The sequence below is a fragment of the Ambystoma mexicanum genome, chromosome 14 (assembly GCF_040938575.1).
Source record: "Ambystoma mexicanum isolate Mex_15411 chromosome 14, UKY_AmexF1_1, whole genome shotgun sequence".
NCBI lineage: Eukaryota > Metazoa > Chordata > Amphibia > Caudata > Ambystomatidae > Ambystoma > Ambystoma mexicanum.
The window spans coordinates 313,514,499-313,527,293 of record NC_090940.1 but is presented as its reverse complement, the minus strand read 5'-3'; the positions used below and the strand labels follow the sequence as shown (position 1 = coordinate 313,527,293).

The following is a 12,795-nucleotide window of genomic DNA, read 5'->3' as shown; positions in this document are numbered from 1 at the left end:
ACAGCTGCCACCAGGTACCACATGATAGTGGAATTATCGGGATATTACCATTCACCACACTATCTGAGCTGTGGACATAGGCAGGTGTGCTAGCCGTATGAGTGGGAAGGGAAGACTGGGGGAGGAGGGGACCAGTTGTGAAAGGGACCTCGAAGGCCGGACAAACCCAGATCAGGACAGACGCAGGGGTGCCCCTGAGCCCCACCTGGGGAGATTGCAGAGGCCCAGCGCCTCAATTCAGGATAATTGATGCCAACTAACCAACTGCACTAACAATTTCCCCCTCTGCATACACCTCTCAAACTACAAACCAAACACAATCACAAACCTAAAGCAAAACAAACCGCAAAAACTTCACTACATTGCAACAACAAAACAAAAAACACATAGACCCGCACAACAATACACAATAACTACCGGACGCCAAACACCCCAGGCCCAGCCAAAGGACCCATCGGGCTGAGGCTGCCAACAGCACATCACTGCTCTCTTGCACTTTTCCAGCTTCTTCCCACTAACCACCCCTCCCTTCCTTTGTCAGAGCCGAATGAGTGCCAGGAGACCACTCAGGTTGTGATAGTGCGCAGTACAAATGTCCTTTAACATTACCTGCTGCAGCATAAGTCAACCAGCAGGCGCATGCACTACGATTTACTGCCACCAGGGTATACATCGCAATGTGGTGCAGGGCGGATGTCATTCTGAATGGTTGAAATAAACATGTGGGTGAACCTTTCCTTTAAGAGGCTGACTTGCTGCTGGTCTTAACCTGGCACGACCAGTCCCCCTACCCAGCTCACTGTCAATAGCATATGCTGGAATACCATGGTTGTTTTGACATCAGAAAGCTGTGCTTTAGTAGCAACAGAAAACACCAGTTTCTAGTTTAAAGTTCAAACAAATGTATTAACAGGATATCTTCTCTAGGAACAATAGGAGCAAACCATACTAGAATAGGGTAAGCCACAAAGGCTCTCAAAGCATTACTATTGGAATTCAGATCGTCCCAGGGATCCCTGATCGAAGGTACAGTTCTCAGGAGAACAGCATCCATCATGCTCCTTTGTTCAAACTCATAGTACCCAAAGAATATCACAAAGCTTGCTTCTCGGTAGTCCTAGTGATCTAGTCTTGCTCCCTTCAATATAGTCCCAGAAAGTATTTATCCGTCCTGTTTATGGTCTTTATCAGACATAGCTGTGCTCACCCTCCCGCTGCTGGTCACACACCCAGACCAGCACAAGCACCTTTAAACACACGCCTACCAGCAAGCATTTCTTCACCCTTTCTTAGGATTTAAGTCAGGCTGTTATTTTTAGGCACCAACCACTAGTTGCCCTCCTGGGATCTGGAAGGAAGTCATGGTATCAACAGTAAGACAGACACGAGTGACCACAGTTCAAGGGTGTTTATTGAACTTCAAAAAGGGTTTGAAAAACGTCTTTCTAATCCTAAATCTACAGAGAAAGCTGCAACCATCAAATAGTAATAACTCAGTCCTAGTGGTGTCTTGTCAAAATCAAAAGGGCCTACACTAATAAACCCATTGCCAAACCTTACCTCTAAATACAAATAGTGTGGGAAACAATGTTATGCAAAAGAAGGAAGTGTTCAAGAAATGATATGTCATGATGTGCAGGCCGTTGGCCTCCTTTCCCCATGTTTTCAGCACGGTACAAGGCGGTAAACTCAAGCTTAGCACAGTCTGTGGCTTCTCTAGCACGAGGGTGTAGTTCAAACATTAGCATCAGGACCTTCTGTGCCCAAGACTCTGCCTTTCAAATTCTCTTCTTTCAGAGAGCCTGAAGCAACAAACAATAAGTTATTTTCCTCTTAGGATTTCACACGTAGTCAATTTCTCAGGTGATTCACTAATCACCTTAGATCCCCCTCATCCAGGCTCAGATCCTCTTTTGACACAATGTTCACCTTTTCGTGTGTATTCCTTAGCACCTCGGATCCCCCTCTGCTGGGCACAGATTCTCTTTAAACACAATGTTCAATTTGTCTACCTCCACCAGGCTCAGACTAACTTTAATTCACTTTAACAGAAACTTGCTTTCTCCCAAAAACTTCCAATTGATCTCCCTCCTTCAGGCTCGGATCAACTTTATCTATATCGTCATCAACTTAGTTGACAGTATCAACATCAAAGACTTTCGATTGTGCACAGGATTTCGCAGGACCACTTCGATGTACAGTTCTTTTGCCAATCTTTCACCTTTAACTCTCAGTTGGATACCCTACAGAGACTTTTGAATGAGCACCCACGCAGTGCTGGACCACTGTCAAGGGCATCAGCTGTCGGTTTCAAAGTTCAATCACTCATCTGTTGTTGTTATAACACAGTAGTAACCGAGTATATGTAGGCTTAATTCACTAACCTGCATCAGAACGTAGACGGAAGCAAGAAAGAACTTCCCTAAGCACTCTACCTTCTGGTGCCGTTTATCAGCGGGAGGGTTTTAGAGTGCCCTCAGGGAAACCCTCTGTGAAGAAAACCCTGGCTAATGACGTCTTCGGATCACTGGAGCAGGACTTGGTAAAGACTGCAGTTTCAGAGACTGGGATCTGCCAGTCCTGGAAGATTTCCTGGAATGGCAGCTAGGAGAGTGAAAACATGAAGGTTTAAAGGGTGTTTGTACAAAGTATAGAAGGTTTGTGAAGGAAAAAATGGTGTACCAGGGCTGTAGGAGGAAGTCTAGTTATACTTCTGGTGGTTTGGAGTCTCAGACTGTGAATCGATGTCTTGTACGTAGAGCCTTTTAACAGAAGGCTGAATGTCTACAAAATAGGAGTAGAACGTTAGCGTTAGAACTCAAGTGTTGGTTAGTGGTGGAGTGAGGGAGAAGGGGATTCCTACCATCGCGCTGAACTGAAGCAGACTGAAAGAGTCCTTTTTCGCACTGAGAAGGAGAGCACGTTTGTTTGGTCTCCAAGGAGACAGATCGGAATGATATGATTGTGTCCATTTCTCTCAGAAAGAAGATCGGATGATCTGTGGGTAGTAGCCACCTGAAAAGAGAAATGTTTGTCAGTAATCCTATACCAGACAGCATAGTAACTAAGAAAGTATAAAGTCTCTGTACCGTCGCTAGGCAACGAGGTGGCGTTCCTTGAAGGGGGAATGGTAGCAAAGAGTTCGGAAGGATGCTGCGATTGCAAGTGTTGGCATTCTGAAATGAAAGAGCTCAGAAATATGAACGGATGAAAGGGAAAGGCAAGTCAAGTAGAAAGTCATTACCTAGTAACAGGAATTTACAAAGCGTCCTCGAAGGGGAGAAGTGACACGAGGAGCGAGTGGAACACCGCCATGATAAGCGATTCTGCGAGAGGCAATAGGCGGAGTCCATCTTGAGACACAACCCACGACTAGCGTGCTCCAGGCATTAACAGCCGCCGTTTTGGGAGGATTGTAGAAGACAGCCCTGACATGTAGCCAATTGCGTCAACAGCACCAGAGAGACCAACGACCTGTGCCAGTTCTAACAGTTGTTTACCTTTACTTGCGTTGGTCATCACATGCGTTTCATACATTGTTCGCTTCAGCATTCACCCTACAATGTTGCCCCTTGCAACCTTGGCTTCAACACAGACCGGTCTGGTAGACTCCCCGGCTGTGCTGACTTCACTGGCGCTGCTTTGTTGTAGGAGCCAAGGACAGCACCACAGCGTTAAGCAATTCTCCCCCACTATCGACGCAGGAAGGCCCCGGGTACCTCCTACACAATGCAGGATTCTTCAGCCTTTCTTCCTGTGTTTATGGTTTCTATTCTTGAAGGTTCATGAAAGTAACGGTTCCTTATCGAAAAGGTCAAGGGCACTTCCCCTCCTGGCGATCCTATCAGTTTTACCATCTTTCGCCTCGTATTAAACTGCCATCTTGGAACTGCTGCTTCCTCGTGTGTTTTACCTTGCTCATAGTGTGCTCTCGTGCTCTGCCTTTTATCCGTGTGGGGAAATGTAATGGAAGTCAGGTGTGTGTGATGGTCAGTAATTGCCGGACCCTGCCGGACCATTGTTTTGGGACATGTCGGGATGGGAGGATAACTCTGTGGCAATGCACGGGTATTGGAAGCAAGACCACGCTGAGTAAAACAAAGGTTTGAATCCCGGACCAGCACTTGGAAAAAAACAAAGACAAAAAAAAACACAAGTGCGATATAAATGACCTGCTCTTCCACAATGTAACTAGCGCCTAGATACCTATGGGTTATGTGCGTAAAAAATAAATGCAAAAATAAATAAATGTCAGATATACGGCTCGGGTGTTAGTCCATCTTCTCTCATAACGAGCGGTCTGTGAGAAAGTGTTTGTGTTAAGGACGGTGAGTGTTTGAGTTCCTAAATATCCTACCTGGTAGGATGGGGTAAAGGTGTTATAGGGAAGGGGATACCGCGTCTCGCCATCCGGTATCCCACTCCCTGAAGACCACTCACCCAGGTGATCCACCCGTACTGATCCACCCTCAGCAAATGGATCCAAAAGCGATGGCTGTGCCCTGGCCACCTGCATGATAGATACCCAGGGTCTAGCAGGTGGGACACCTTTTGGTTTCTCACAGATCCTATTTAATCTAGACCCACTGAGTGTCAGAAAAATAGCTCTTGGAAATCTTTTCAGCCTCTTACGCATGCTCTCAGTCAACAATACCCATGTCTCTGCAACAACACTCCAAGTGATTGGCTTTAGGAATCGGTACTCAAGATCAGCAATAGAGAGGCAGGCCCTCCACATCCAGAAAATCGCGGCTCTACTACAGAGGACATGGACAGCCACATTCAGCACAGGGAAAAACTGCGTCAGCACTTACCTAAAATTAAATGGAGTTTGGTCTCAGTCTGGAAAGCATAATGCAAGGTGACTAAAAATGGCGATTGTCTAATGTTTTCCAAAACTTGTCTTTCTGCCAGAGTGTGCTCAGTTGTTTTGGCCTTTTGAACGATAGTTGCCTTCTTCAATACTTTCATTGCATAGAGCTTCCCCATGTGATGTCCATTAACTTTCCGCACTAGAAACACTTTCCCATATGCTATAGTTAAACAGAAAAAAGGAAACCATGGTAACTTTTCAAACAACAACTTAGCCTGAACAAACGTGACATATTAGAATACCCATGTATAGGCAACATTAAATCATTGCTGTATAGACACACTTACAATTCTTTCTAAAGCAGACACGTTGTTTGTAGACATGCTGTATACGAGCATCAACATTTTTTTTTAAAAAAATTTAAAATTAGATCCTTCTGCCTTACGCATTTCCCCCCACCCCCTATCCATTTGCAGTGGCATTAATGATTAACATTTATTGGATTTATAAACAAAGGTTCAATGTCGGATTAAATTATAATTATAAAAAAAACATTTTCTATAACTAAACCATTCTGAATCTAAATCAACTAGGAATTGTAACTTGCAATGTTGTATGTTTTAGGGCCAAATGTCCCTTTAAAATGTAGATGATGTGCGTTTATTTATAAAATCCAACAATGTCAGGTGATTGGACCTTGTGGACACAATGTAAACAAAGGACATGGTATCCAGTTAAAATTTCGAATTAACAATTTAGAATGCCTTTTTGTCGGAAAAAAAAAATTTGAAAAGTAATGTTGAATATATTGTTTTTTATTTTATATGTTTTTTGGGTTTGGTTAGTAAAAAGAGGGTCAATAAAAAAAAACGGGGGGTTGGGGGAGAAACCCCCCCATTAAAAAAAAAAAAAAAACTTTTTTTCCACATTTTTTATTCGAGAAAAATGCATTCGAAATTGTGCCATTCGAAAATGTCACTATAAACCAAAGGACATTACAAATGATATAACTCGAGACATCACCAATGACATTGTGAACAGTATCGCCAATATGCAGAAGGGCAGGACTTCCAATAAACATGCCCAGTGCATCTACGATGTTATATACCCATAGTAAGTTACAGGGCATGGCCTCAGGAGGGTCACCTGGCGGAAAGGACCCCACTGAGCAGGGTAACAGTCCCATTTTCCATGGGCGATGGTTTTGGTTTTGTATAGCTTCCACTAAATCCATCGTCAAAAGTTCCACCTTCAAAATGCCTCATCATCTCCCTGTGTCAACCCGGCAGATGGTTAAGAATTTCATGTTCCTCTGCCTCCCACGGGTCTCTAGGGACCAGAGGAAGTAAACTGCATAAACTGCCACTGTGCCATCATATCTGGAGCCACGATATTCACGTTTTTTAAAGTCACAAAAAAGGGCTGCTTCTGCCCAGTAAACCACAGGAACCATACCTTCAACATACTGTCAGAATTGTGACTGCTGCAGGGCTAAATACTGGGAAGAAGGGTATTGGAGGTAAGAGGTGGAAGTCCAAACTCAAGGTTACTTCTATTCTAAATGATGCCGGGAGGACATACTACGGAATGAGGGTGATGTTTGGTGGTGGCAGAATGGAAGACACCTTTTGGTGGAGGTGAGATGATAGGACATGTGGGGGATGGTAGCAGGATGCCAGCTATATTTTATCTATTGGGCTTTGGGAAGGGAAAGGGATGGACACAGGGGAGGTGGCAGCAGGGGAAGACAGACGCTTCCTGATCCAAACCCTGGGGTTGGTGTACTGCGAGCAGATCACCTGGGAGGAGACAGGGCCCTGGGTGGTGGGATTCCGTGGGATGAGACACAGTATTTTTCCTCTGACAGGAAGACTTTGCCCAATGTACCTAAAGAGGTCATGGTTTATTGTCATTTTAATGTCTCTAAACCTCATTAGATCCAAGGTTATGAATCCTAAAAAGTTAATAAATTCAATTCAGTGCAAACTATACTGAAAGAAAGAACATTTTTGGTATTCCAAACTACATACCTTCTTCAATCCCAAGGGTACAATGTGAAGGATTGTGGAAATCCTGTCTTTACTAAATCATCTTCCTCTGATAGCTAATTTGCATAGCCCCTCTTCTAAAAGCCATAAGGGAGTTAAAAGTAAACTTACAAATTATTCGGAAGTTGAAAAACCCAACTTTGTTGGAAGAGACTACAAGTCCCAGAATCCTAGAGGTACTGAGACAAGGAAAAGGGCTGAAGAGGCATGCAGATGTAGCAGTAAGACAGTTAAGCCTAGCAGCCATTGCAGTAGTCAGTTAATTAAGGCTAATAGCCCACACCTGAAGTCTATCATTAACCCTTTGAGGCATAAAAGGCCCCATCAGGAGAGGAGGAGTAGAAGGTGCTGGAATAAGACTATGGCAGTAGTAGCGGAGAAGAAGCACAAGGCTGGCAAATCCTGAGAAAGTGAAAGAACAGAAGGGACGGCGGAACGTGGACAGCAGATTTCAACTGCAAGTTCTGAGAGAATCCTTTTCTCCCAAAATCTGAAGTGCAGGAGACTAAGTTTTCCCCATGTGAACCTTATTGCCATGATTGCAGAGCCGTGAATGTGCAGAAGACTAAGGCCAGAAGCAAGCAGCAAGCCGAGGGTATCGGGAGGAAAAGGAACTCCCTATTCGAGTGGCCAGACTGAAGACATCCATGCAGGAGAAAGGTGTGGGTCCCCAGCGAGCCAGAAGCAGTACAAGTGGTAGAGGAAGTTGGGAAAGCAGTATGACCCACAAAACCAGTGTTTATGAAGCCGGTGAGTGAAGCACAGCATTCAAATACACTGCGCAAGCCTTGCCGGTAACTGTAGCCAGCTCCGAATTGACTCGCGTATTGCTTAAAGAGAGTGAAAGCTATTAGTTTTATCTCAAGTCTTGTTAACAATGGAATTGTAGCACTCTTGCGTATACCGTAAAAGATCTACCCTCGTGTGATATGCTAAAGTTATTGAAAACCATTGTTGAACTACATACTTACTACCTAGTGGAGTGGTTGCGTGTCCTTAATTAAGAAGCGGGAACACTCTCTAAACCATTTCTGAATACCTAACCTTGACAATATACCAGTTACAAATCACAAAGAGTGAGAACTACATCAAAAGGAGGTTGTGTGTGCCTAATTGTGATTCCCAAAGTCAGAACTTCATCCTTTGCCGCTACATGGGAATATGTGGGTTCTTTACTTAACTTTAAACCTTAAAATTTACTTTAAAGAGTAGTTGTGCATGCCCAAATGTATTTTCACTTGAAAGAGTGACTCCTATACTGTATCCAGAAGTAACATTCTTTCCATTTCTAAGAAGTAAAGAGTCTAAAGTATTGAAAAGAACAAGCATTACCCAAGCCAAGAGGCACTAGTGAACCCAGTCTTGCCAAGAGTTAAAGAGCCATCCAACTACACTGTGAAGCTGTTAACAGTCAAGCGGTCTAAGATACAAGCATACCCTTGTTACCTGAAGCGGAGAGAGTGACACCAAGGCTTCTGGGTAATTACTTGGGCTGATAACTGGCAGAAAGGTGTGAGTAAAGCTGGGGATGGGGAACTAAATGCTTGAAGAATATTCTGAAGTAAAATACAACATGGGGTGCCAAAGACTGCTGAAGCTAACGGGAAGTGAGTCTTATGATGGGAAGCATGCTGTTATGGTGGCAGATGACAGGAGAGGCAAAGAGGCTGTCCCTTTTTAGGAGTAATTAAAACAAAGCGTGCCTTGCCTACCTGAATGGGTTATCATGTATCTTGTCAAAGCCTGTCTGTATAACCATTCAATGTACCGAGCTGTGGTAAGAGTACTCAACTGTAGTGTTATACTAAGGGGTCAGTTGATGACACATTGAAGTGGTCTGAAGCAGTAACGTACTGAGGGACAAAGGTGACTGTTCTCATAGCACCAACAGTAGAAGTGTGCTTGTTGAAATGGAAGCAAAAGTACAAAGAAAGGATCCTGACAAACATACCATTGTAAAGTTTTAACTGAAGAAGTCCTACAGAATTGTGTATTATTGATGATGGGGGAATATTACACCTCTTTTGAACTGTGACAAACTATCTTGGAAAAGAGAATTTACCATAACCAGGATTACCATTGGTGCTATTCTTTTCTGGAAGTTGGAAGATATTATCATCCAGGAACAAAAAGTTGTTGCCAGTGGATTTTTTGTTGGTGAACAGGTTTTCTTTGACTTGGAACTATTAAGAGCTGGTTCAAAACCTTTTTTTCCGCTTTGATAAACATTTTGGGTTGACTTTGAATCCTGGGGAAGGGATCTTAGCCAGGCTAGGAGAAGGTCATTCAGACATTGTATTAATCTTGTTTATTTTTTAATGTATTATAATTATGTTCTAGCTCAAAGAGCTTTATCATAATATACAAACACAAATAAATGCAAAAGATAAAATACAGATACAAATACAAAGGTACCCAAACACAATCATCTGATTAAGAACAGTCATCATATGCAGTCATGATATACAAAGAGAAATTTCCCAATACATGCTGCATAATACATTAATTACAATTCATGATGATTAGCAATTGTTGGTGGATAAATATACGTAACCAGCCCCAATTCACTCAATTTATCTGATATTGTACCATTAAAATAATTAACTTGTGTACAGGCGCGTTATACATGCCATATCAATAAAATACTATAAAAGTAGAAAAATATCATATAGGTTTACTTTGAGGCCTGGAATGAGTGGATAAGCGAAACTCATTCAGTTTAGGATCTTGGGTCCTACCGTTGCCAATTTAAGAAGTTCATTCCATATTTTGAATTGTGCAATATGCATTGACTTATGGCCTGAGTTTAAACAGTAATGCCAGAAAGACTCGGTCTTAATAGAATTAAGATCGCAAACAAAAAGGCCCCAAACACTTTGCATATAAGTCACCATATTCTTTACACTCCGTCAGGACATGTTGAGCAGTCTCCAGTTTAGACTCAAGGCCCCAAAAACGACTGCTCCTTGCATCTTTAGGTACTCCCTGCTCAGACCCAATCGAGGCCAGAACTGGTAATGAACCTATTCTTAACAATAGCATAAATCTACGCAATTCTGGGGAGGCACAAAGTAGGCTATAATCTTGTGGGGTTTTACGAGTAGATCCATGTTGGTGCAATAGCTGATAGTTTAGCAAGGTGTACATAGTTCTCTCACCAATCCCTTTATTTCGTGTTTACCAGCAGCTTTCCTAGTCAGACTATGTAAGCCATCCTCCCAGGCAGGATTCCAGTAAATGTTTTTGAAATCTGCATGTACAAGGGAGGGCAAGTATGTCAATTTAGTAGTCGCTAATTGTTGACGCAGTAGGTTAAACACCGGGCAAACCGGTGCCTTTAATAAATATAGTTTATTATATTGCGTTGCCATATATTTTCTTGTATGTTTGTTGTTTAGTTTGAGGGCCAGTTTCCCATGCTAGACAATGTGCCCTTAGTTGTTCGACTAGTCAGGGAATTCATCAATAGAGCATGGCAAGCAAGGTTTTGTTTTCATACATTTTCTTTAATAAAAATGGCATATTTTGAGAAACCGACAAGCATTTATCCGCCTTCCATTACTGACCCCTCACAGTAGCGAGGATGATTTTGCAACAAATGCTTTTTTTTAACCAACAAAACACTAATAAATTTGCTGAACTGAAAACGAGTACATAACCGCTACCACAAACCTGCTGGTCGAGGTTATTCTGTCTTCCCTTCCATTCTGCCATGTGATTTATCACTGCGTGTGTTGTGGCAGGGTGTATGATGTCCTGCAAGAATACAAACTTGAGGCGCCCAAATCATGGTGTTGAATTCATACATTAAACACCTGCAAAGTGCCCCCAGTATGGAAAGCTGGTGCCCTCTCGTTCCACTAACACTGTTGAGCGGGGCCCAGAGTCTGAAATTACTCCAAGCCAAACTCAATGATGAAATAGACAACGAGCAAGGCAAAGTTCAGCTTTATTATCATCCAAATAAAGTAGGGTCAGCATAAAAGCATTACAAGCCTGAGTCTCTCAGCTCTCTGGATACAAAACAATAAATTAAATACTTAAACACATGTCATGAATGACATCATAACAATCATAATTTCAAACAACCCAAGTGGAATGGGAATAGGTTACTGGGGATGACTACACATAAATCGTATATGGGTTAGACATTTGATTGGGTTCATTATATCTGATGGCTCCTCCTGAGACCCTTCCACCCCCGGGCCCAATATTGATAAATGTAAAAATACATTATTTCTAAGGAAAACAATTGGTTGGCATACTACATGGTAGGCGGCATAACACTAAGGGATTTGATTGGTTGGCGTTTTGCAAACCATCTTTGGACATTTGAGAGGTCGTTGTGATATGTGCCAGGCAGGTAGTAGGGGGAGAGAGGCCCAGTAACTGCCTTCTATTCATTAAAGAAATGACCATCCCTCATTCCCAAGACCATGAGCTCAAAAATCTATATGTTCTTAGCCCTGGGTCTGTGTGTGCTTTTAGCGAGTACCACAGGTGTCCCATCTTCTGCTGGCATCTAATGAATAGCCAGTGTCTTCTATTTCCAAATCACGTTTTACAGGACCGTGTATGGAGTAGAATTACCCCATATTTATTGGGATTTTAGCGATTATTAATAAGTGTGCCGTGTTTTCTGCTGCCGCTGGGGACTCTCAAGTTATTCTTCATGGGATCAGTTTGGCCCACTACGCCTTGTCCTTCGACTAACAAGGGTTGGTTGTGCTCTTGTATGCTCAAATTAATTAGGAAGTATCCTGCCTATGTCCTGGGAATCACTACCCTGCGTCTTTGATCCACCGTTTCCATCCCATCTCCTTCTGGCCTTGGCACTAACTGCTAACTGGATCCAGAGTTCTGCACAGCTCTATATTTCTGAGGATTCAGCCTTTTGAGTTATCTGAAGGTCTCAAAGCTTTTTGTCTATTTAAAAGCATGCTGCAGCAACCATTTTAAAAGAAGGTGGCTGCCCTATTACACTCTCGTTTCCTATGTTAGTCAGCTATACTCATATCGTTCGTGCTACGTTCAGCTTATACATTGGTTCTGTTATATTCTTCATGTCCTGTGGTTGCTAAGTTAATGTTTTTCATATCTAAATGCACATTTGAGCTAGTGTACGGGATTTTCATGTGGAGTGCATATCTACTTCGTGTCTAGTGTGTGTGCCTATTGATGTTTCATCAGCGTGCCCACTTTTGCCATCTTCAGCTCAGATTGTCTCAGTGTCTGTTGTACCTACGTGGGATAAGGGCAGTATGGTTGTCCGAGTATAAGCGATTCTCACCTGTGTGATATTGGATGCGGGCAGAAGCTTTAGATGTATACATCTGCCTCCAAAAATCCTCCCCCTCTGGTTGAGTACTCAACCATACTCTTCTTCCCATTTCCCCTCCAAATTGGGTTCCTTGGGTACCCATATTTTACTCACCCCCTCAGGTCACCTCCACGTTTCACAGACTAGATTGAATGGCATGTAGTTACACACTTCAAAGACATCACAACTCACCCAGTGCTCTGTGTAGTTCTGAGATCTGGAGAAAACCTTCATTTCAACTGAGGAGGGGCTATAGGACTCTATTCCTGGGTTACGGAAGAAGTCATCGGTTTGTGTGCACTCCTGCACATGGGTGTCCAAGTTTATCACTACTTTCATTCCCACCGTCTTTTTGGCAGTCTTCTTGCAGTGTAACCAATAATATTGTGAACGCATTAGGCAATCAGATGGGTATCCAGGAGGACAGATAACTGAGCCAGTCATCATCCACAATGTTGCCCACTTCTTCCACCATTTTTATGTCCAATTCTGTCAGGGAGAATACTGCCTCTGTGAGGGTCCCATTCTGTTCATTGTCGGCAGATGTGTATGTGCAGCAATAAGGTCCAATTTCGGTGCATGCGCCCCCCACCATGGCTGTTATTAAGTCGATG

At 43.0% G+C, this 12,795-nt stretch overlaps 1 protein-coding gene across 1 annotated transcript in view; it reads right to left on the bottom strand.

Moving 5' to 3' along the window:
• RPS6KA5 (ribosomal protein S6 kinase A5) overlaps window positions 1-12,795 on the bottom strand; it is a 1,757,411-nt gene that overhangs the window by 1,608,205 nt on the left and 136,411 nt on the right. Inside the window, exon 4 of the mRNA XM_069637449.1 lies at window positions 4,815-5,033. Within this exon, the coding sequence (XP_069493550.1) occupies window positions 4,815-5,033 (219 nt within the window). The remainder of the gene's footprint in view (window positions 1-4,814; window positions 5,034-12,795) is intronic.